This window comes from Lucilia sericata, unplaced genomic scaffold (genome assembly GCF_015586225.1).
Source record: "Lucilia sericata isolate MDLA Ls3-8-SP2 unplaced genomic scaffold, ASM1558622v1 Contig001673F_arrow, whole genome shotgun sequence".
NCBI classification, from domain to species: Eukaryota; Metazoa; Arthropoda; class Insecta; order Diptera; family Calliphoridae; genus Lucilia; species Lucilia sericata.
In genome coordinates, this window is record NW_023995583.1 from 69,534 (window position 1) to 94,467 (window position 24,934).

At 33.8% G+C, this 24,934-nt stretch overlaps 2 protein-coding genes across 2 annotated transcripts; both read left to right on the forward strand.

Moving 5' to 3' along the window:
• The first annotated feature begins 265 nt into the window (after nucleotides 1–265).
• On the forward strand, nucleotides 266–3,268 carry LOC119612379. The gene is made up of 3 exons (XM_037968185.1): nucleotides 266–596; nucleotides 714–1,331; nucleotides 1,404–3,268. Exons 1-3 carry the CDS (start codon nucleotides 266–268, stop codon nucleotides 3,266–3,268), a joined length of 2,814 nt encoding a protein of 937 aa, XP_037824113.1.
• A 32-nt stretch (nucleotides 3,269–3,300) lies between these two features.
• LOC119612380 lies at nucleotides 3,301–5,821 on the forward strand. The gene is made up of 2 exons (XM_037968186.1): nucleotides 3,301–5,659; nucleotides 5,716–5,821. The coding sequence occupies exon 1, from the start codon at nucleotides 3,624–3,626 to the stop codon at nucleotides 5,277–5,279; it is 1,656 nt and encodes a 551-aa protein (XP_037824114.1). The 5' UTR covers nucleotides 3,301–3,623; the 3' UTR covers nucleotides 5,280–5,659; nucleotides 5,716–5,821.
• The last annotated feature ends 19,113 nt before the right edge of the window (nucleotides 5,822–24,934 follow it).

Here is a 24,934-nt window from a genome sequence, read left to right on the forward strand (position 1 = left end):
TTTTATTTGTGATCTACATTAAATAACAATTCATTTGTGAATTTTTGTGTAGCCCTAAGCCTGCCGGAACAAATTTATTTTTTGTGAAATATTTGGAGTGTGTTGCTGTTTAATATTTGTGATTTTGTGTGCCCTTTGAAAACGTTTGAGATTCGTAATGCAACGGTCGCCAGCTAGGAAAAGCACTCGTTTGCAGACGGCAACGAGCCAAAATGTGAAAAGTTCCACGCCTGCCGGAACTGAAAGTTTAGCAAATGTGTCTCAAATGCCGTCGGTACAAAATGTCAGTTCTGTCGCCCCCGGAACAACAACAGCAACTAGTGCCTCCATAAGTGCCCCTAGAGAACCGACACCTGCCATATCAACGCATAACATTTTTAGTTCATCAATTGAAGAGCCCTTAAGTCTGCCGCCGTTAGTGCCCGGTCCTAATGCGAGAACCCAGCCACCACAAGCTATATCGTCTGATAATGAGAACCTGCAACGACAAATTGATATCCTGCAAGCCCAGTTGGCAAACGCTCAACGTGCTTTAAGAGCAAATCAAAATTTAAATATGCCAAGTGTTATTGGACAAAATGCGCCAGTAATTCAAAGTATGAGCAGTGGCCCTGAAGACATGGTTGATCGTCGGAATCCAACGCCATAATCCTATGGTAGTCAGTCAGACCAGTTGATGACATCTCAGCCTCTTTTTGTTTCCCCTGCTACAGTGTCCATGCCAGTACAACGCAAACTTTATGATCTGCCTGAATTTTGTGGTACTGCCGAGGACTGGCCAATGTTTTTGTCTGCCCTTGAACATTCGACAGCCGCATATTCGTACAATAATTTTGAAAATTGTTTGAGATTGCAGAAGGCTTTGAAAGGTGAAGCCAGAGAGTGTGTGAAGTCGTTGCTCATCCACCCAAATAATGTGCCAACAGTTATAGAGCATTTAAAGCTACAATATGGTCGCCCAGAGTTGCTTATTCGATGCCAGTTGCAACAGATGAAGGAAGTTCAGCCCATAGCAGAAAACGCGATCGATAAATTGGTGCCATATTCCATTAAGGTCAGAAATTTAGCAGCATTTTTGGAATCTGCCAATGGTCATCAACATTTGTCGAATTCAACTCTGATGGAGGAGTTAGTCCAGAAGCTTCCAATGAGTAAACGTTTGGATTGGGCCCAGTTTGCTTCAACTTTACCTCAGTTGCCGACTATTTCGGATTTTAGTACCTGGCTCCAGCGTGTTGCAAATTTGGTAAGAAGTGTGCAAATAAGTAGTTCAAGTGGCGGTAGATCTAGCAGTGATCCAAAAAGAAAAGTGGTTTTATATGCTTCTGATGGCCCAGAACGGCAGTTAAAATGTTTTTATTGTGTTGGCCCACATAAAATTTTTGATTGTAAGAAATTTTTAGAATTGAGTGTGCCTAATAGATGGAGTGAAGTAAAGAGATTGAAGTTGTGTTTTTCGTGTCTCAGTGGTGGCCATTCATGTAAAGATTGTCGTCGGCGCAAGCAGTGTCCCATGGAAAAGTGCCAAAGAAATCACAATAAATTATTGCATGAAACTAAACCTAATGAACCAAGCGAACGATCCGTAAATGTGCAGCCAACAGAGAGATCTTCAACAGTCGAGCCAGTGCTTAGTTGTGTTTCCAGTGCTAGTGAAAAAAGTGATTTGTTGTTCAGAGTGCTCCCAGTGGTTCTTTATGGACCAAATAGTGCTATTGAAACTTATGCACTCCTAGATGAAGGTTCTTCGGTGACAATGATGGATAGCTCTTTAGTGAGGCAGCTTGGACTGCAAGGTCGACAAAGTCAATTGAATTTGAGTTGGTATGGTGGTAAATCAGCACAAGAAGCTGTCATGGTGGTGGATCTTCATGTGAGCGGTGTTAATAAGAAGAGGAAATACGCATTGAAAAATGTGTATGGTGTCTCGAATTTGAAGTTGCCTAGTCAGAGCTTTAATGCGGATTTAGTAAAGAATTGTGGTGTTCCTTTATGCTCCTATGAATGTGTGGCTCCAAAGGTACTGATTGGTTTAGATCATTGCCATTTAGGATTGCCCGATGAAATAGTCCCTTTGGAAGATGCTGGTCCATATACTGTCAATACGCCTCTTGGATGGGTTGTTTTTGGAAACGTGAAAATAGGTCGCCCTGGAACACAAACTTGTTTGCTGACAACACAGTTGGATAATTTGAATAATTTGGTGGCAAGTTATTTTGAAACAGAAAATTTTGGTGTTAAGGCTCTACCGGTGATTGAGTCAAGAGATGATTTGCGTGCACGAGAGATATTGAGAAATTCGACGAAGAGGGTTGCCGGAAGATTTGAATCCAGACTACTATGGTGTAATGATGACGTAGTCCTGCCGGATAGCTATTCCATGGCACTTAATCGATTTTTTGGATTGGAAAGGAAAATGAAAAATAATGCGGATTTTGGTGTGGCCTATAAGAAAATAATAAGTGAATATTTGAAAAAAAATTATGTACGCAAATTATCATTGAGTGAAGTTGATACATTTCATCCGAGAACGTGGTACTTGCCCCACTTTGGTGTCGTTAACCCTAATAAGCCAGGGAAAATTCGTTTGGTGTTTGATGCGGCAGCAAAGGTGGAAGGTGTCTCATTGAATTCAAAGTTATTGAAAGGCCCTCAGCAGTACAAACCGTTGCCATCCGTTTTATTTAATTTCAGAGTCGGTTACGTAGCTGTATGCGGGGACATAAAGGAAATGTTTCATCAAGTTGTTGTTGCTGAAGAAGACAGGTGTTCGCAGAGGTTCTTGTGGCGAGATAATGAAAGTGGTCCACCGGAAGTGTATGAGATGCTTGTGATGACGTTTGGAGCTGCCTGTTCACCCTGTATTGCCCATTATGTGAAGGAAGCAAATGCAATGGAGTATCGGGATCGTTTCCCTAGAGCCGTGAAGTCAATTCTGGATCATCATTATGTAGATGACTTTGTAGACAGTTTTGTTAATCCGTCAAAAGCCATTGAAATTGCCGTACAAGTTCGTGAAATACATAAAGCTGCTGGGTTTGAAATGCGTAATTTTACATCGAATTCATCAGAGGTGGTTGTGGGTCTCGAAGGCAGTTTAAATCATCAGGTCAGTTTCTTAGGTGGCTTAAAGGAGTTGGACGGTTCAACTGAAAAGGTTCTTGGCATGCTTTGGGATCCAAAGGATGACGCGTTCAAATTTGTTTTGAAATTCCATCGTGTGAATTCGGACGTGATCAATGGTAAAAGTTGTCCCACAAAGCGTTAGTTGTTATGTGTCGTAATATCCATTTTTGATCCAATTGGTTTTTTGTGCCATTTTATGATAACTGCCAAACTTTTGATGAGAGAAGTCTGGAGACATAGAGTACTTTGGGACGAGATGTTGCCCGTGTCATTACAAGCGATGTGGAATAATTGGCGCCAAGAGCAATGTTGTCCATGTAAAGGTTCCACGATGGTATTTTGGAAATGGTTTGCCCTTGAAGTTAGAGCTGCATGTTTTTGTTGATGCCAGTGAAGATGCCTTCGGTGCAGTGGCCTATTGGAGATATACAACATCTGATGGACAAATAGGAGTGTCGTTTATATCTGCCAAGTCGAAATGTGCCCCATTGAAATGTATGACCATTCCCAGATTAGAACTACAAGCCGCCGTTTTGGGGACCCGATTGATGGACACTATAATGAAGGAACACGATCTCAATGTTTCTCGTCGAATCTGTTGGAGTGACTCTACAACTGTCATTAGCTGGATTGGTTCTGAAAGTAGGAGATATAAACCATTTGTTGCCCATCGAATTGCCGAAATACTTGATTCGACACGCCCAACTGATTGGAGATGGTTGCCTACGGATCTAAATGTTGCCGATGACATTACAAGAGCTAAAAATGAAGTTGATTTTGCCATTGAAACACGTTGGTTCCAAGGGCCACAATTTTTGTATGAAAACGAAGCTGATTGGCCGAATAAGAATTCTGAGAAATCTGATGATTTGTGTGAAGAAGAACTACGCCCCAAATTTGTCATGCTGGTTAGTACAAATTTAGTTATTGATTTTAATCGTTTTTCTTCATTTCTCAGGCTTAAACGTACAATGGCTTGGGTTCTGAGATTTATTAATCGTTGCCGAAAAGATGATAAATATAATGGTTCGAGATGCCTATCTGCTGAAGAGTTAAGGGTTGCTGAAACTAGTCTGTGTCATCTGTCCCAAGAAGAGTGTTTCGCCCTTGAAATAAACATTTTAAAATCTGGTGGTTCTTTAAAAAAGGAAACCGAGTTATTTTCGCTTTCGCCTTATTTTGATGAAAATAATTTACTTCGAGTGAGCGGACGTATTGATGCTGCGAGTTGGTTGCCTTTAGATGCTAGGCACCCCATTATTTTGTCGCCCTGTCACCGCTTTGCACAACTATTTGTTGCCCATGTGCATAATAACATGAGACATCAAAATCTTGAGGCTACCATAGGCGAAATAAGGAAAAGGTTCTGGATTCCACGACTACGAAAGCTGTTGAGTAAGACCACATCAAATTGCAACATTTGTAAGATTCGACGTGCCGTTCCAGTGGCTCCTTTTATGGGATCATTGCCAAGTGATAGACTAACTCCATACGTCCGTCCATTTACTTATACTGGTGTGGACTATTTTGGCCCAATAAACGTGACTGTTGGTAGACGTCATGAAAAACGTTGGGTTGCCCTGTTTACGTGTCTCACAATCAGAGCAGTACATTTAGAAGTGGCTTATGATCTTTCGACTGATGCGTGTATTTTGTGTATACGGAATTTCATAAATCGTCGTGGCACCCCGTTGAAGATTCGTAGCGACAACGGAAAGAATTTTGTTGGAGTTAACCAAGAAGCCCAGCGATTTGATGAAGTTTTTGATCTTGTTAAAATTGAAGATGAGTTGTCCACAAAGGGCATTGAATGGCAGTTTAATTGTCCACATAATCCTGCAGAAGGTGGTGTATGGGAGCGAATGGTTCAATGTGTTAAAAAGGTTTTAAGAGTAACTCTTAAAGAAGTCGCCCCAAAAGAGCACACATTGCAAAGTTTTTTAATTGAAGCCGAAAACATCGTAAACTCTCGCCCATTGACTCACTTGCCTGTCAGCCCTGTCATAAATGTGTTCCCTGGCAGTGATGGTGTAATACGGAGAGCTGATGTCCAAACAAGTAGTGGAATACTTAAACGCCCGGTTTCCAAACTAGCAGTCCTTGATTTGGATGGTGAATCGTTGCCGATCCACGGTGGTGGGAATGTCGCCTGATGGCTCATCAATTTATTATTTTTATTTTCATTTAATTTAAAATATTTTTGTTAATTTAAATATTTTTTTGTGGGCTATCCTAATGTTGTTTAATTTTGTCTTATTTACCAAATTGTTAGTGATACTTATTGTAAGATCATTGTTGTTGTTTAGTTCATTTGTCCGTTAGGATTTTTTTTATATTGTTTTGCATTCCTTTTTGTTCTCATTTGTTTACGAACTAAACGCATTCTTTGTCCCTATATTCTACTGCAGTAGTTTCGTTCAGTTTATTTATTTGGAAATAAACTGTTGTAAAAATACATAGACAAAAGAATTTGTAGGCTCAGTATTAACTGACATTAATATTAAAGTTTAGTTTGTTGGGGATAAAGACTGCGGTAAGTCGCTTAAATTATTTATAAGTTTCTTTTGTAATAATTGTATTTTTTAATAGAAATAAACGGTTGCTCAAATATATGCATCATTAATTTCACATTTGTGGTTCATTTATTTGGGACTTGTTAAATTCGCTGTCCTCAACATAAAGGCTCAGGTCGCAGCCAGCGACAGCCGAATATAGCTCTCTAACTCTCTATCTTAATTAAGTAATGAGTTATGCGCGTTTAAGTGATTTTCGGGAAGGGTCCTTGTATGGGAGCTATGACCAATTATGGACCGATCGGAAAAAAATTTCATAGTTATATTTCTGTGCATATGAGCAATACTTATTCCAAATTTTATATGGATATTTCAATTTAGTAATGAGATATGTGCGTTTAAGTTATTTTCGGGAGGGGACCTTGTATGGGAGCTATGTCCAATTATAGACCTATCCAGAAAATTTTTTCTCTCAATGAATTTTATTGACATAAGATTTTAAGTTGTAAAATTTTGTGAAGATATCAGCATTCTGACGCAAGTTATTATCAAAAAACTCATTTTCCGGGAATATGTACTATTGTATGGGAGGTATATGAAATTATGGACCGATTCTGGCAGTTCTCATCAGGAATCAAGATCTTGTATAGAAACGAATGTGTGATGACTTTCATGAAATTATCTTGCATAGTTTTCGAGAAAATTACATCAGAATATATAAAAAATGCTTATTTTTCATAACTTTTCCCGATGTGAACCGGTTTTGCTCATTTTCAATACCAAACTGTACCGGATAATAATGAATATTTTTGCAGAATTTTGTTATTTTCCATTGCTTTGTTTTAACGTGAGCGTGTTTTACACAGACAGTCGGACGGACATAGCTAAATCGACTCAGAATTTCATAAGGACCCAGAATATATATTCTTTGTTGGGTCTCAGATGAATATTTCTTGGTGTTACACACAGAATGACAAACTTATATATACCCTCTATCAACACTGATGGTGGTGGAGGGTATAAAAATGTAAACAATAACAAACTTCGACAGCTACGTAAACCAGGCGAATTAAGAAAAAAAATATTAGCTGATTGAATAACACCACCTTATATGAATTCGCCTTGGTCCTGTTGTAACTATTCAGTATAGTCAATGTAACGTAAAATCTTGATTTTTTGGAACGGTTTATAGCGATTAAAAAATCGGGAAATAACCAAATTATAAATAATTTTCATTAAATTATCGATAAAATTGAAAATTATAGAGATTTGTTTATTATTGATAAGGGTTCTCATTTAAATGTTCAAAACCCTCGTAAACTGTGTAACCCTCGCAATTGAATTGTAGGGAAATAGATTCGCAAAATACTTATAAATTTGAGCGACTAACTTTAACAGTCTCATTGTGCTTCAATAGAACCGCTCTGCATTGACAACTTTTTAACTTAAGCACTTGAATATTCACATTTTAAATGCATTTTTTATAATTTTTTGTTTAAATAATTATTTTTTTATTATACCCTCCACCATTAGTGGTGATAGAGAGTATATACATATATGTTTGTCATTCCGTTTATAACACCAAGAAATATTCATCTGAGACCCAACAAAGTATATATATTCCGGGTCCTTATCAAATTCTGATTCGATTTAGCTATGTCCGTCTGTCCGTTTGTCCGCCTGTCTGTGTAAAACACGCTCACGTAAAAACAATGCTTATTAAATTAATGAAATTCTGCCAAAAGATTCACTATTATGCTTGGCAGTTTGGTGTTGAAAATGAACAAAATCGGTTTACATCGGAAAGGATTATGGATCAAAATTTAAAAAACTCCGAAAAAATTAAGCTTTTTTAACATATTCTAACACAATTTTCCCAAAAACTATGCGGTATAATTTCATAAAAATCAGCACACAATTGTTTCCATATGAAAGCTTTATCTCTGTTAAAAATGGTCCACGTTTCATATACCTCCCATACAAATGTATATATTCCCGGAAAATGTATTAATTGTTAATAACTTCAGGTAGAATGACAATATCTTTAAAAACTTTTACAAGTAAAATTTTTATGTGAATTGAATTCATATAGAGAACAATTTTTCTGAATCGGTCCATAATTGGCCGTAGCTCCCATACAAGGTCCGTCGGTTAAGTGCACATTACGCATAACCAAATAATGATATCCATAAAAAATTTTGCATAAATATTGCCTTTATATACAGAAATGATACATTAAAATTTTTTTATGATCGGTCCATATTTGGTCATAGCTCCCAAACAAGGTCCCCTCCCGAAAATTACTAAAACGCACATAACTCATTACCAAATAATGGAATCCTTACAAATTTAGGCACAAATATTGCTTTTGAAAACAAAAGTGTAATTTTAATATTGTTTCACGATCGGTCCATATTTGGTCATAGCTCCCGTAGAAGATCTCCTTCAGAAAATCACTTAAACGCACATAAATATTACCAAATAATGATATCCTTACCAAATATGGCACAAATATTAATTTAGTTTACAGAAATTTTATACTTAAGGTACGTTCACACCTATCAAATATTTGACGTTTTTTATCAAATATTTGTTAGCTGTAATGTGAACACAAAATATTTTTGAAGAGCAAACAAAATATCAGCTGTTTTTCGTGAAACATTTTATTTGTCAACCTACAAATATTTTCTTAATGTGAACACAATGTGAACACCAAACATGGAACATTTTTGTTAAACGTTAAAAAAACTATTTAATAATATTTTTTACGATTTCATAGAAATTTCTGCCTAAAAACAAAAAATTAAATACCTTTTTATTTCATAATGTGCTTAAAATGAGTATTTCTATTTTGGCGTTTTGTTTGAAGAAACAAAGCCAAACACAATTCAATACAAATAGTAAAAGTTTGTTTGCCCGGTGTTCACATTACAACAAATAATTTCGTAAAACAATTGACGGATAAAACAGTAAAAAAACAAGATTTTGTTTGCAGTCAAAGAGGAACATAACAACAAGAACAGCTAATGCGCAACCAAACCAAAAGCCAAAAATATATGTGTTTATATTTACTAAAAAGCTATATCATTGATTGTTTTTCATCAAAATTTTACAACAAAAAAATACAAATTACATTTCAATTATTGAATTCAATTATTGAAATTCAATACCTTGTGCAAGTGGAAAAGAGATAGATAGACACAAGGTGGAAAAGAGATAGATAGACACAAAAAGAGATAGATAGCACAAGGTATTGAAATTACATTTCAATACCTTGTGCAAGTGGAAAAGAGATAGATGGTGGATCTTTACTGTCATGTTGTTGCTATTTAGTATAGTCAATGTAGCGAAAAACCTTGGTTGTTTGGAACGGTTCATAGCGATTTCAAAAAAATCGCTATAAGCCCGGAAATAACCAAATTATAAATAATTTTCATTAAATTACATATCTATAAAATTGAAAATTATAGAGAATTGTTTATTATTAATATATTTTTATATCCATTAATATAATAAATAATTGTTTAAATAAATTGAGTAATAAATTAATTAAATAATTTCTCAATTAATTACTAAACTATAGACTAGATAATAACCTATAGACTAGACTATAAACAATACTATAAACTAGAGTATAGACAAGACTATAGACTAAACTATAGCTTGACTATAGACTAGACCAGCGGTTCCCCCGGGAATTTATTTAAATTCGCGGACCCCCATACATATTTTGATATCTTATTGTTCTAAATATGTAATTGTTCATCCGAAAATTGTCATAGTCCATAAATCCCAAGGTCAAACAGATGTAGATATGTCATTTCTATAAAATATTCCCGTACATTGAGAATAATTAATATTTCAGAGAAGTTTCAATTGCCTGTTTTTGAAGATAGAATGACTTCATTGTTGAAATGTTAACATGATGTTTAATTTTATGATCGTGAGATCTTTCACGTTCATTTTTCTTTAAGGTAACGAAAAGGTTTCTTCATCAAATATCGTCGACATGTGCTTAAAAAGTCATGTTGCAAAAATTTTTTGCGATTGCAGACGGGTGAACTGAGTATGTTAGCTAATTTTTCGGGAAAATAATATAAGAAAGTTGAACTTCTTCGATATTGTTGGGGAATGCGTTATCCGCATAATATATGACTTGAACTCTTTGCGAAAGTACTGTGAATTTTACTGCATGGTTTTGACTATTTACTCATTTTCTGATGTTAATTTAATAATATTGGTCGACAAAATCAAGTTAAAATCTGTGTATCACGTCGGAATGGAATATTTACAGTGTCTCTCATAAGTATTCGAATTTAGGTAAACTATGAAAAGAAACCAAATTTAATAATATATTTTGTGTGGAAAATAAATAAATTAATTTGTTATATTGTCTAGATAGTCCTTAGTTTTAATATCACGCCCCTTAAAACTTGAAAACTTTACATTTACTTAAATTAGTTGTGTTTTTTAAAAAAAAAAGTCCATGAAACTACTTCACAAAAGTATGCGAATTTTTCCTGTATTTCATATTTGATCATATTATACGATACACAAATTTTAGAATCGCACGGTTTTATGCTTAATATTGTTTTAAGGGGTTCTATCAACCGCATGGATATATTTTTGACCCATTTGGTCCACAATTTTGGGGGATTTGTACCCCCTTTTCATGTAATATCATTAAAATGGCGATTTTTGGCTATATTTGTAATGTTTTCACCCTTTTTCCAGAGATAAAACCAAAATTCAATATTGGAATTTAATAGAACCCATAGGGTATCTAAAAATATTTTTTGTTATAAGGATCTGTACTTAAAAGTTCCAAGATGTATTTTTGGTATCGTTTTTCAGTTTCTAATTTAATTATCTGGATCATAAGTCCCTTTTCGTACCTCTAGGGACGATATTTTCCGACAAAGTTGTCTAGTGTATATTCATGTACATATTGGCACTAATGTATTTTAAATTTTCAATATATTATAGCGGTATACAACCCCAAAACATGCCTTAACAAAACGTCATCCTATATAGTAGATTCCAGTTTTTACTACTCGTAACTTTCACGCTTATGTTGCCCGTTACAATAACACTGTAAGTCCTAAATTTTGGTTTTAATTTGATCATAGTAAATAATATTTAAACACATATCAACATTTTTGATGTGATCATAATGATATCGTGCCATGCAGCATGGAGACCATTGGTACATAAAAATAATGATTTTACTATTTTGAATGGTGCTTCTTCGAGGCATGTTTTGGAGTTGTACACTTCCACAACACATTGAAAACTTAAAATGTATAAAAGCTGATATCTAAAAGAATATATACCAGAAAACTTTCCCGGAAAATAGTTGATCCTAGTATTATAAAAATGGACTTAAGTTCCAATATATTGAATTAGCGACAGAAAAATGATCCGAATAATTTATCTTGGAACGTTTAAATACAGATTCTTGTAACAAAAAATATTATTTTTAGATACCCCAAGGGGTCTTTTAAGTCCCAATATCAAATTTTTGTTTTATCTCTGGAAAAAAGGATAAAAATTTACAATTATGGCCAAAAATCGCTATTTTAATGATATTACATGAAAACAGGGTACAAATTCCCCAAAATTGTGGACCAAATGGGCCAAAAATATATCCTTTCCGTGGATAGTAACCCCTTAAAACAATATTACGCATAAAAACCATTTGATTCTAAAATTTGTGTTGCGTATAATATGATCAAATATGAAATACAGGAAAAATTCGTATACTTTTGTGAGGCAATTTCATGGACTTTTTTTTAAAAAAGCACAATTAATTTAAGTCAATGCAAAATTTTTAAGTTTTAAAAAGCGTGATATCAAACATAAGGACTATCTAGACAATATAACAAATTAATTTATTTAATTTGCACACAAAATATATTATTATATTTGGTTTCTTTTTATAGTTTACCCAAATTCGAATAATTATGAGAGACACTGTATATTTAAAATTACCTGGATTAACGTATTGAAAACGAATAAAGAGTCACCTCTGCTTCGGAAATATATTATTTTAGTCCTTCCAAACAAGAACACTTTTGTTTACAATTTGACAAACTTAAATCTGCGATAAGCTTGTCCTTGAATTATGAAATGTGTCCTAACTTCATACTCCGAGATAACAGTATCTCTTATTTAATTGTAATTTGGGAACCGTTGGACTAGACTGCAAACTAGACTATAGATGCATATATTATGTAGCATAACTATATATAGTATGTCGTTACCAACCAATAAATATCAAAACAAACAACAAAAATAATAATTATCATTAATTTACGCAATTGCTTGAATTTCAATTAAATGTCACAACTTTGTCTCAGATTTATATTTTATAAAAAATAAAATAAAACCAGTCATATAAGCGACTATTTACATTTTTGTATGAGGTGATAACACTCATTTTCAGAAAATAAACAAAGAACAGCTGTCATTGACGCTGTTTGATCTTACATTTGGTTTGCAAGATCAAATAATTATTTTACCAAAATGACGTAAATTATTTGACTTTTGGTGTTCACATTGATGAAACAATGAGAAAATATTTATTTGCCAGCAAATCGATTTGTTTTATGAAAATCATCCGCAGTGCTGTTTGTTAACATGAAATATTTTATGTTCAGATTCGACAAACAAAGTTTTTTCAATCGTGTTATATATTAATATTATACACTTTTATTATAAAAATTTAATTTTAAACCTAATAAAAATAGTTAAAATTAAAACAAATTGCCAAATTGTTTTTTTCTTGCATGAAAATATACGATATTCTGTGGCTGCAAAACATGTGTGTGTTTGAACCAAATTATTTTTGCACTGTTTGATAAAACAATACCATCAAATATTTGTTCAAGTCTGAACATGAAATAAATATTGCGTTTGTTTGACGCAACTTTATAAATATTTTATAACAAATATTTGGACCAAATATTTTACAGGTCTGAACGTAGCTTTACAATTACTTGTAATTTGTTTAGTAAAATTATTTAGTATAAACAAATCTTAAACAACAGTAAACATATCTGAATTTTCTTAAATATTTCACACACATGCATACCTGGAAGTTATTAAATATCTTTAAAGCATATTTTAAGGCGCTATAAAATATTATATAAAATCCTCCATATAATGCTGCAAAGAAACTTGCAATTGTAACAGATTTTAAATATTTAAATCTTAGCTTGTTGTATTAGAAAAGATGAGAAACAATATTTCCACAAATATTTGATTAACTAAAAGGTTATTATATAAAAGAAGCTGGTGGAGGGTATTTAAGTTTCGGCTCAGCCGAATATAGCTCTCTAACTTGTTTTTTTATTTTCTTTTGACATAGTTTTAAAATGTTTACAAATATTGTAACTGAATAGAATTGAACAGGGGTTTCACAAAACAAGTCGAATAAACTTGAACACTTGCGCAAATGGGAAACTTAAGAATTTAAACGAAAACCCTTAATATATTTGTATATCCATTAATATAGTAAATAATTATTTAAATAAATTGAGTAGTAAATTAAGTAAATAATTTCTCAATTAATTACCAGACTATAGACTAGATTATAGCCTACAGACAAGACTATAAACATGACTTAAGACTAGAATATGTACTAGACTATAGACTATAGCCTAGACTATAGACTAGACTATAGACTAGACTATAGACTAGACTGTAGACTAGACTATAGACTAGACTGTAGACTAGACTATAGACTAGACTACAGACTAGACTATAGACTAGACTATAGACTAGACTGTAGACTAGACTATAGACTAGACTATAGACTAGACTATAGACTAGACTATAGACTAGACTAGACTAGACTATAGACTAGACTATAGACTAGACTATAGACTAGACTATAGACTAGATTATAGACTAGACTATAGACTAGGCTATAGACTAGACTATAGACTAGGCTATAGACTAGACTATAGACTAGACTATAGACTAGACTATAGACTAGACTATAGACTAGACTATAGACTAGACTATAGATTAGACTATAGACTAGACTATAGATTAGACTATACACTAGACTACAGACTAGACTAGACTAGACTATAGACTAGACTATAGACTAGACTAAGGACTAGACTAAGGACTAGACTAAGGACTAGACTATAGACTAGACTATAGACTAGACTATAGACTAGACTATAGACTAGACTATAGACTAGATTATAGACTAGACTATAGACTAGACTATAGAATAGACTATAGACTAGACTATAGACTAGATTATAAACTAGACTATAGACTAAAATATAGATTAAACTAGCCTATCGACTATAGACTAGACTATAAACTAGAATATGGACTAGAACATAGACTAGACTATAGACTAGACTATAGATTAGACTATAGACTAGACTATAGGCTAAAATATAGATTAAACTAGCCTATCGACTATACTGTAGAATAGACTATAGACTAGACTATAGACTGGACTGTAGAATAGACTATAGACTAGACTATAGACTAGAGTATAGACTAGAGTATAGACTAGACTATATACTAGACTATACTAGACTATAGACTAGACTATAGACTAGAACTATAGACTAGACTATAGACTAGACTATAGACTAGACTATAGACTAGACTATAGACTAGACTATAGACTAGACTATAGACTGGACTGTAGACTAGACTATAGACTAGACTATAGACTAGACTATAGACTAGACTATAGACTAGACTATAGACTAGACTATAGACTAGACTATAGACTAGACTATAGACTAGACTATAGACTAGACTATAGACTGACTATAGACTAGACTATAGACTAGACTATAGACTAGACTATAGACTAGACTATAGACTAGACTATAGACAAGACTATAGACAAGACTATAGACTAGACTATAGACTAGACTATAGACTAGACTATAGACTAGACTATAGACTAGACTATAGACTAGACTATAGACTAGACTATAGACAAAACTATAGACTAGACTATAGACTAGACTATAGACTAGACTATAGACAAAACTATAGACTAGACTATAGACTAGACTATAAAATAGACTATAGACAAGATTATAGACTCAACTAAAGACTAGACTATAAACTAGATTATGGACTAGACCATAGACTAGACTATAGACTAGACTATAGACTAGACTATAGACTAGACTATAGACTAGACTATAGACTAGACTATAGACTAGACTATAGACTAGACTATAGACTAGACTATAGACTAGACTATAGACTAGACTATAGACTATAGACTAGACTATGGACTAGACTATAGACTAGACTATAGACTGGACTATAGACTAGACTATAGACTAGACTATAGACTAGACTAGACTATAGACTAGACTATAGACTAGACTATAGACTAGACTATAGACTAGACTATAGACTAGACTATAGACTAGACTATAGACTAGACTCTAGACTAGACTATAGACTAGACTATAGACTAGACTAGACTATAGACTAGACTAGACTATAGACTAGACTATAGACTAGACTATAGACTATAGACTAGACTATAGACTAGACTATAGACTAGATATAGACTAGACTATAGACTAGACTATAGACTAGACTATAGACTAGACTATAGACTAGACTATAGACTAGACTATAGACTAGACTAAGACTAGACTATCGACTAGACTATAGACTAGACTATAGACTAGACTATAGACTAGACTATAGACTAGACTATAGACTAGACTATAGACTAGACTATAGACTAGACTATAGACTAGACTATAGACTAGACTATAGACTAGACTATAGACTAGACTATAGACTAGACTATAGACTAGACTATAGACTAGACTATAGACTAGACTATAGACTAGACTATAGACTAGACTATAGACTAGACTATAGACTAGACTATAGACTAGACTATAGACTAGACTATAGACTAGACTATAGACTAGACTATAGACTAGACTATAGACTAGACTATAGACTAGACTATAGACTAGACTATAGACTAGACTATAGACTAGACTATAGACTAGACTATAGACTAGACTATAGACTAGACTATAGACTAGACTATAGACTAGACTATAGACTAGACTATAGACTAGACTATAGACTAGACTATAGACTAGACTATAGACTAGACTATAGACTAGACTATAGACTAGACTATAGACTGACTATAGACTAGACTATAGACTAGACTATAGACTAGACTATAGACTAGACTATAGACTTGACTATAGACGACTATAGACTAGACTATAGACTAGACTATAGACTAGACTATAGACTAGACTATAGACTAGACTATAGACTAGACTATAGACTAGACTATAGACTAGACTATAGACTAGACTATAGACTAGACTATAGACTAGACTATAGACTAGACTATAGACTAGACTATAGACTAGACTATAGACTAGACTATAGACTAGACTATAGACTAGACTATACACTAGACTATAGACTAGACTATAGACTAGACTATAGACTAGACTATAGACTAGACTATAGACTAGACTATAGACTAGACTATAGACTAGACTATAGACTAGACTATAGACTAGACTATAGACTAGACTATAGACTAGACTAGACTATAGACTAGACTATAGACTAGACTATAGACTAGACTATAGACTAGACTATAGACTAGACTATAGACTAGACTATAGACTAGACTATAGACTAGACTATAGACTAGACTATAGACTAGACTATAGACTAGACTATAGACTAGACTATAGACTAGACTATAGACTAGACTATAGACTAGACTATAGACTAGACTATAGACTAGACTATAGACTAGACTATAGACTAGACTATAGACTAGACTATAGACTAGACTATAGACTAGACTATAGACTAGACTATAGACTAGACTCTAGACTAGACTATAGACTAGACTATAGACTAGACTATAGACTAGACTATAGACTAGACTATAGACTATACTATAGACTAGACTATAGACTATACTATAGACTAGACTAGACTATAGACTAGACTAGACTATAGACTAGACTAGACTATAGACTAGACTATAGACTAAACTATAGACTAGACTATAGACTAGACTATAGACTAGACTATAGACTAGACTATAGACTAGACTATAGACTAGACTATAGACTAGACTATAGACTAGACTATAGACTAGACTATAGACTAGACTATAGACTAGACTATAGACTAGACTATAGACTAGACTATAGAATAGACTATAGACTAGACTATAGACTAGATTATAAACTAGACTATAGACTAAAATATAGATTAAAACTAGCCTATCGACTATAGACTAGACTATAGACTAGAATATGGACTAGAACATAGACTAGACTATAGACTAGACTATAGATTAGACTATAGACTAGACTATAGGCTAAAATATAGATTAAACTAGCCTATCGACTATACTGTAGAATAGACTATAGACTAGACTATAGACTGGACTGTAGAATAGACTATAGACTAGACTATAGACTAGAGTATAGACTAGAGTATAGACTAGACTATATACTAGACTATATACTAGACTATAGACTAGACTATAGACTAGACTATAGACTAGACTATAGACTAGACTATAGACTAGACTATAGACTAGACTATAGACTAGACTATAGACTAGACTATAGACTAGACTATAGACTAGACTATAGACTAGACTATAGACTAGACTATAGACTAGACTATAGACTGGACTGTAGACTAGACTAGACTATAGACTAGACTATAGACTAGACTATAGACTAGACTATAGACTAGACTATAGACTAGACTATAGACTAGACTATAGACTAGACTATAGACTAGATATAGACTAGACTATAGACTAGACTATAGACTAGACTATAGACTAGACTATAGACTGGACTATAGACTAGACTATAGACTAGACTATAGACTAGACTATAGACTAGACTATAGACTAGACTATAGACAAGACTATAGACAAGACTATAGACTAGACTATAGACTAGACTATAGACAAAACTATAGACTAGACTATAGACTAGACTATAGACAAAACTATAGACTAGACTATAGACTAGACTAAAATAGACTATAGACAAGATTATAGACTCAACTAAAGACTAGACTATAAACTAGATTATGGACTAGACCATAGACTAGACTATAGACTAGACTATAGACTAGACTATAGACTATAGACTAGACTATAGACTAGACTATAGACTATAGACTAGACTATAGACTAGACTATAGACTGGACTATAGACTAGACTATGACTAGACTATAGACTAGACTATAGACTAGACTATAGACTAGACTATAGACTAGACTATAGACTAGACTATAGACTGGACTATAGACTAGACTATAGACTAGACTATAGACTAGACTATAGACTAGACTATAGACTAGACTATAGACTAGACTATAGACTAGACTATAGACTAGACTATAGACTAGACTATAGACTAGACTATAGACTAGACTATAGACTAGACTATAGACTAGACTATAGACTAGACTATAGACAAAACTATAGACTAGACTATAGACTAGACTATAGACAAAACTATAGACTAGACTATAGACTAGACTATAAAATAGACTATAGACAAGATTATAGACTCAACTAAAGACTAGACTATAAACTAGATTATGGACTAGACCATAGACTAGACTATAGACTAGACTATAGACTAGACTATAGACTAGACTATAGACTATAGACTAGACTAGACTAGACTATAGACTATAGACTAGACTATAGACTAGACTATAGACTAGACTATAGACTAGACTATAGACTAGACTATAGACTAGACTATAGACTATAGACTAGACTATAGACTAGACTATAGACTAGACTATAGACTGGACTAGACTAGACTATAGACTAGACTAGACTATAGACTAGACTATAGACTAGACTATAGACTAGACTATAGACTAGACTATAGACTAGACTATAGACTAGACTATAGACTAGACTATAGACTAGACTATAGACTAGACTAGACTATAGACTAGACTATAGACTAGACTAGACTATAGACTAGACTATAGACTAGACTAAGACTAGACTATAGACTAGATAGACTAGACTATAGACTAGACTATAGACTAGACTATAGACTAGACTATAGACTAGACTATAGACTAGACTATAGACTAGACTATAGACTAGACTATAGACTAGACTATAGACTAGACTATAGACTAGACTATACTAGACTATAGACTAGACTATAGACTAGACTATAGACTAGACTATAGACTAGACTATAGACTAGACTATAGACTAGACTATAGACTAGACTATAGACTAGACTATAGACTAGACTATAGACTAGACTATAGACTAGACTATAGACTAGACTATAGACTAGACTATAGACTAGACTATAGACTAGACTATAGACTAGACTATAGACTAGACTATAGACTAGACTATAGACTAGACTATAGACTAGACTATACTAGACTATAGACTAGACTATAGACTAGACTATAGACTAGACTAGATAGACTATAGACTAGACTATAGACTAGACTATAGACTAGACTATAGACTAGACTATAGACTAGACTATAGACTAGACTATAGACTAGACTAGACTAGACTATAGACTAGACTATAGACTAGACTATAGACTAGACTATAGACTAGACTATAGACTAGACTATAGACTAGACTATAGACTAGACTATAGACTAGACTATAGACTAGACTATAGACTAGACTATAGACTAGACTATAGACTAGACTAGACTAGACTATAGACTAGACTATAGACTAGACTATAGACTAGACTATAGACTAGACTAGACTAGACTATAGACTAGACTATTGACTAGACTATTGACTAGACTATAGACTAGACTATAGACTAGACTATAGACTAGACTATAGACTAGACTATAGATAGACTATAGACTAGACTATAGACTAGACTATAGACTAGACTATAGACTAGACTATAGACTAGACTATAGACTAGACTATAGACTAGACTATAGACTAGACTATAGACTAGACTATAGACTAGACTATAGACTAGACTATAGACTAGACTATAGACTAGACTATAGACTAGACTATAGACTAGACTAGACTATAGACTAGACTATAGACTAGACTTTAGACTAGACTATAGACTAGGCTATAGACTAGACTATAGAGACTAGACTATAGACTAGACTATAGACTAGACTATAGACTAGACTATAGACTAGACTATAGACTAGACTATAGACTAGACTATAGACTATACTATAGACTAGACTAGACTATAGACTAGACTATAGACTAGACTATAGACTTGACTATAGACTAGACTATAGACTAGACTATAGACTAGACTATAGACTAGACTATAGACTAGACTATAGACTAGGCTATAGACTAGACTATAGACTAGACTATAGACTTGACTATAGACTAGACTATAGACTAGACTATAGACTAGACTTTAGACTAGACTATAGACTAGACTATAGACTAGACTATAGACTATAGACTAGACTATAGACTAGACTATAGAATAGACTATAGACTAGACTATAGACTAGATAAACTAGACTATAGACTAAAATATAGATTAAACTAGCCTATCGACTATAGACTAGACTATAGACTAGACGATAGACTAGAATATGGACTAGAACATAGACTAGACTATAGACTAGACTATAGATTAGACTATAGACTAGACTATAGGCTAAAATATAGATTAAACTAGCCTATCGACTATACTGTAGAATAGACTATAGACTAGACTATAGACTGGACTGTAGAATAGACTATAGACTAGACTATAGACTAGAGTATAGACTAGAGTATAGACTAGACTATATACTAGACTATATACTAGACTAGACTATAGACTAGACTACAGACTAGACTATAGACTAGACTATAGACTAGAGTATAGACTAGACTATATACTAGACTATAGACTAGACTATAGAGTAGAGTATAGACTAGACTGTAGACTAGACTATAGACTAGACTATAGACTAGACTATAGACTAGACTATAGACTAGACTATAGACTAGACTATAGACTAGACTATAGACTAGACTATAGACTAGACTATAGACTAGACTATAGACTAGACTATAGACTAGACTAGACTATAGACTAGACTATAGACTAGACTATAGACTAGACTATGACTAGACTATAGACTAGACTATAGACTAGACTATAGACTAGACTATAGACTAGACTATAGACTAGACTATAGACTAGACTATAGACTAGACTATAGACTAGACTATAGACTAGACTATAGACTAGGCTATAGACTAGACTATAGACTAGACTATAGACTAGACTATAGACTAGACTATAGACTAGACTATAGACTAGACTATAGACTAGACTATAGACTAGACTATAGACTAGACTATAGACTAGACTATAGACTAGACTATAGACTAGACTATAGACTAGACTATAGACTAGACTATAGACTAGACTATAGACTTACAAATGCTGGACTTACAAATTGATTCTAAACATAGAGAAATGGGTAGACCGCAGGCATGGTGAAGTGAAGTTAACTATCATTTAACACAATTTCTAAGTGGACATGGAGGCTACAGAAGCTACCTGCACCGTTTTGTTCACGATGACTCGCCGACGTGTCCAGTATGACCAGGTGTGATGAAAACATCGAAAATGTCATATTTGTATGCCACAGATTTGAAGTAGAGCGAACTAGGTTAGAAACCCAGCTAGGGCACAGATTAACACCAGATAACATTGTGGATATCATGCTGACATCTGAGCTGCATTGGAACCGTATAAATTCCCTTATAATTTATGTTAACAAATCCCTAAGAAAAGAATAACAGCTTCGGAAGAAAGTAAGAGTGGCACTGTCACAACGCCAGTAAAAATAGATAGATTAGCGAAATAAGCTGGCCGCCCCGCGAAGTAATACCTATTGGCAGTTCCGCAGAGTGTGGTGTGGACGATGGAGGTGGTTTTAGTCCGTAACTATAACTATAGACTATAGACTAGACAAAAAAACTATAGACTATAGACTAGACTCTAGACTAGACTATAGACTAGACTACAGACTAGACTATAGACTAGACTATAGACTAGACTATAGACTCGACTATAGGCTAGACTATAGACTAGACTATAGACTAGACTATAGACTAGAATATAGACTAGACTAGACTATAGACTAGACTATAGACTAGACTATAGACTAGACTATAGACTAGACTATAGACTAGACTATAGACTAGACTATAGACTAGACTATAGACTGACTATAGACTAGACTATAGACTAGACTATAGACTAGACTATAGACTAGACTATAGACTAGACTATAGACTAGACTATAGACTAGACTATAGACTAGACTATAGACTAGACTATATAGACTATAGACTAGACTATAGACTAGACTATAGACTAGACTATAGACTAGACTATAGACTAGACTATAGACTAGACTATAGACTAGACTATAGACTAGACTATAGACTAGACTATAGACTAGACTATAGACTAGACTATAGACTAGACTATAGACTAGACTATAGACTAGACTATAGACTAGACTATAGACTAGACTATAGACTAGACTATAGACTAGACTATAGACTAGACTATAGACTAGACTATAGACTAGACTATAGACTAGACTATAGACTAGACTATAGACTAGACTATAGACTAGACTATAGACTAGACTATAGACTAGACTATAGACTAGACTATAGACTAGACTATAGACTAGACTATAGACTAGACTATAGACTAGACTATAGACTAGACTATAGACTAGACTATAGACTAGACTATAGACTAGACTATAGACTACACTATAGACTAGACTATAGACTAGACTATAGACTAGACTATAGACTAGACTATAGACTAGACTATAGACTAGACTAGACTATAGACTAGACTATAAACTAGACTGTAGACTGGACTATAGACTAGAGTATAGACTAGACTATAGACTACACTATAGACTAGACTATAGACTAGATTATAGACCAGACTATAGACTAGATTATAGACTAGACTATAGACTAGACTATAGACTAGACTATAGACTAGACTATAGACTAGGCTAGGCTAGACTAGACTAGACTAGACTAGACTAGACTAGACTAGACTAGACTAGACTGGACTAGACTAGACTAGACTATAGACTAGACTATAGACTAGACTAGACTATAGACTAGACTAGACTAGACTAGACTAGACTAGACTAGACTAGACTAGACTATGACTAGACTAGACTAGACTAGACTAGACTAGACTAGTCTAGACTAGACTAGACTAGACTAGACTAGACTAGACTAGACTAGACTAGACTAGACTAGACTAGACTAGACTAGACTAGACTATAGACTAGACTATAGACTAGACTATATACTAGACTAGACTAGACTAGACTAGACTAGACTAGACTAGACTATAGACTAGACTAGACTAGACTAGACTAGACTAGACTAGACTAGACTAGACTAGACTAGACTAGACTAGACTAGACTAGACTAGACTAGACTAGACTAGACTAGACTAGACTAGACTAGACTAGACTATGACTAGACTAGTCTATAGACTAGACTATAGACTAGACTAGTCTATAGACTAGACTATAGACTAGACTAGTCTATAGACTAGACTATAGACTAGGGTATAGACTAGACTATAGACTAGACTATAGACTGGACTATAGACTAGACTATAGACTAGACTATAGACTAGACTATAGACTAGACTATAGACTAGACTATAGACTAGACTATAGACTAGACTATAGAATAGACTATAGACTAGACTATAGACTAGACTATAGACTAGACTATAGACTAGACTATAGACTAGACTATAGACTAGACTATAGACTGGACTTTAGACTAGACTATAGACTAGACTATAGACTAGACTATAGACTAGACTATAGACTAGACTATAGACTAGACTATAGACTAGACTATAGACTAGACTATAGACTAGACTATAGACTAGACTACAGACTAGACTATAGACTAGACTATAGACTAGACTATAGACTAGACTATAGACTAGAATAGACTAGACTATAGACTAGACTATAGACTAGACTATAGACTAGACTATAGACTAGACTATAGTCTAGTCTATAGACTAGACTATAGACTAGACTATAGACTAGATATAGACTAGACTAGACTATAGACTAGACTATAGACTAGACTATAGACTAGACTATAGACTAGACTATAGACTAGACTATAGACTAGACTATAGACTAGACTATAGACTAGACTATAGACTAGACAATAGACTAGACTATAGACTAGACTATAGACTAGACTATAGACTAGACTATAGACTAGACTATAGACTAGACTATAGACTAGACTATAGACTAGACTATAGACTAGACTATAGACTAGATAGACTAGACTATAGACTAGACTATAGACTAGACTATAGACTAGACTATAGACTAGACTATAGACTAGACTATAGACTAGACTATAGACTAGACTATAGACTAGACTATAGACTAGACTATAGACTAGACTATAGACTAGACTATAGACTAGACTATAGACTAGACTATAGACTAGACTATAGACTAGACTATAGACTAGACTATAGACTAGACTATAGACTAGACTTAGACTAGACTATAGACTAGACTATAGACTAGACTATAGACTAGACTATAGACTAGACTTTAGACTAGACTATAGACTAGACTATAGACTAGACTATAGACTAGACTATAGACTAGACTATAGACTAGACTATAGACTAGACTATAGACTAGACTATAGACTAGACTATAGACTAGACTATAGACTAGACTATAGACTAGACTATAGACTAGACTATAGACTAGACTATAGACTAGACTATAGACTAGACTATAGACTAGACTATAGACTAGACTATAGACTAGACTATAGACTAGACTATAGACTAGACTATAGACTAGACTATAGACTAGACTATAGACTAGACTATAGACTAGACTATAGACTAGACTATAGACTAGACTATAGACTAGACTATAGACTAGACTATAGACTAGACTAGACTAGACTATAGACTAGACTATAGACTAGACTATAGACTAGACTATAGACTAGACTATAGACTAGACTATAGACTAGACTATAGACTAGACTATAGACTAGACTATAGACTAGACTATAGACTAGACTATAGACTAGATATAGACTAGACTATAGACTAGACTATAGACTAGACTATAGACTAGACTATAGAATAGACTATAGACTAGACTATAGACTAGACTATAGACTAGACTA

Bases quoted from the DNA above. Each gene is read 5' to 3' on its own strand.
- LOC119612379 (XM_037968185.1), top strand. From the start codon at position 266: ATGCCGTCGGTACAAAATGTCAGTTCTGTCGCCCCCGGAACAACAACA. The intron at 597-713 runs GTATGAGCAGTG...CCCCTGCTACAG, and splicing joins AAATGCGCCAGTAATTCAAA to TGTCCATGCCAGTACAACGC. The intron at 1,332-1,403 runs GCCCAGAACGGC...AGAAATTTTTAG, and splicing joins GGTTTTATATGCTTCTGATG to AATTGAGTGTGCCTAATAGA.
- LOC119612380 (XM_037968186.1), top strand. From the start codon at position 3,624: ATGACCATTCCCAGATTAGAACTACAAGCCGCCGTTTTGGGGACCCGA.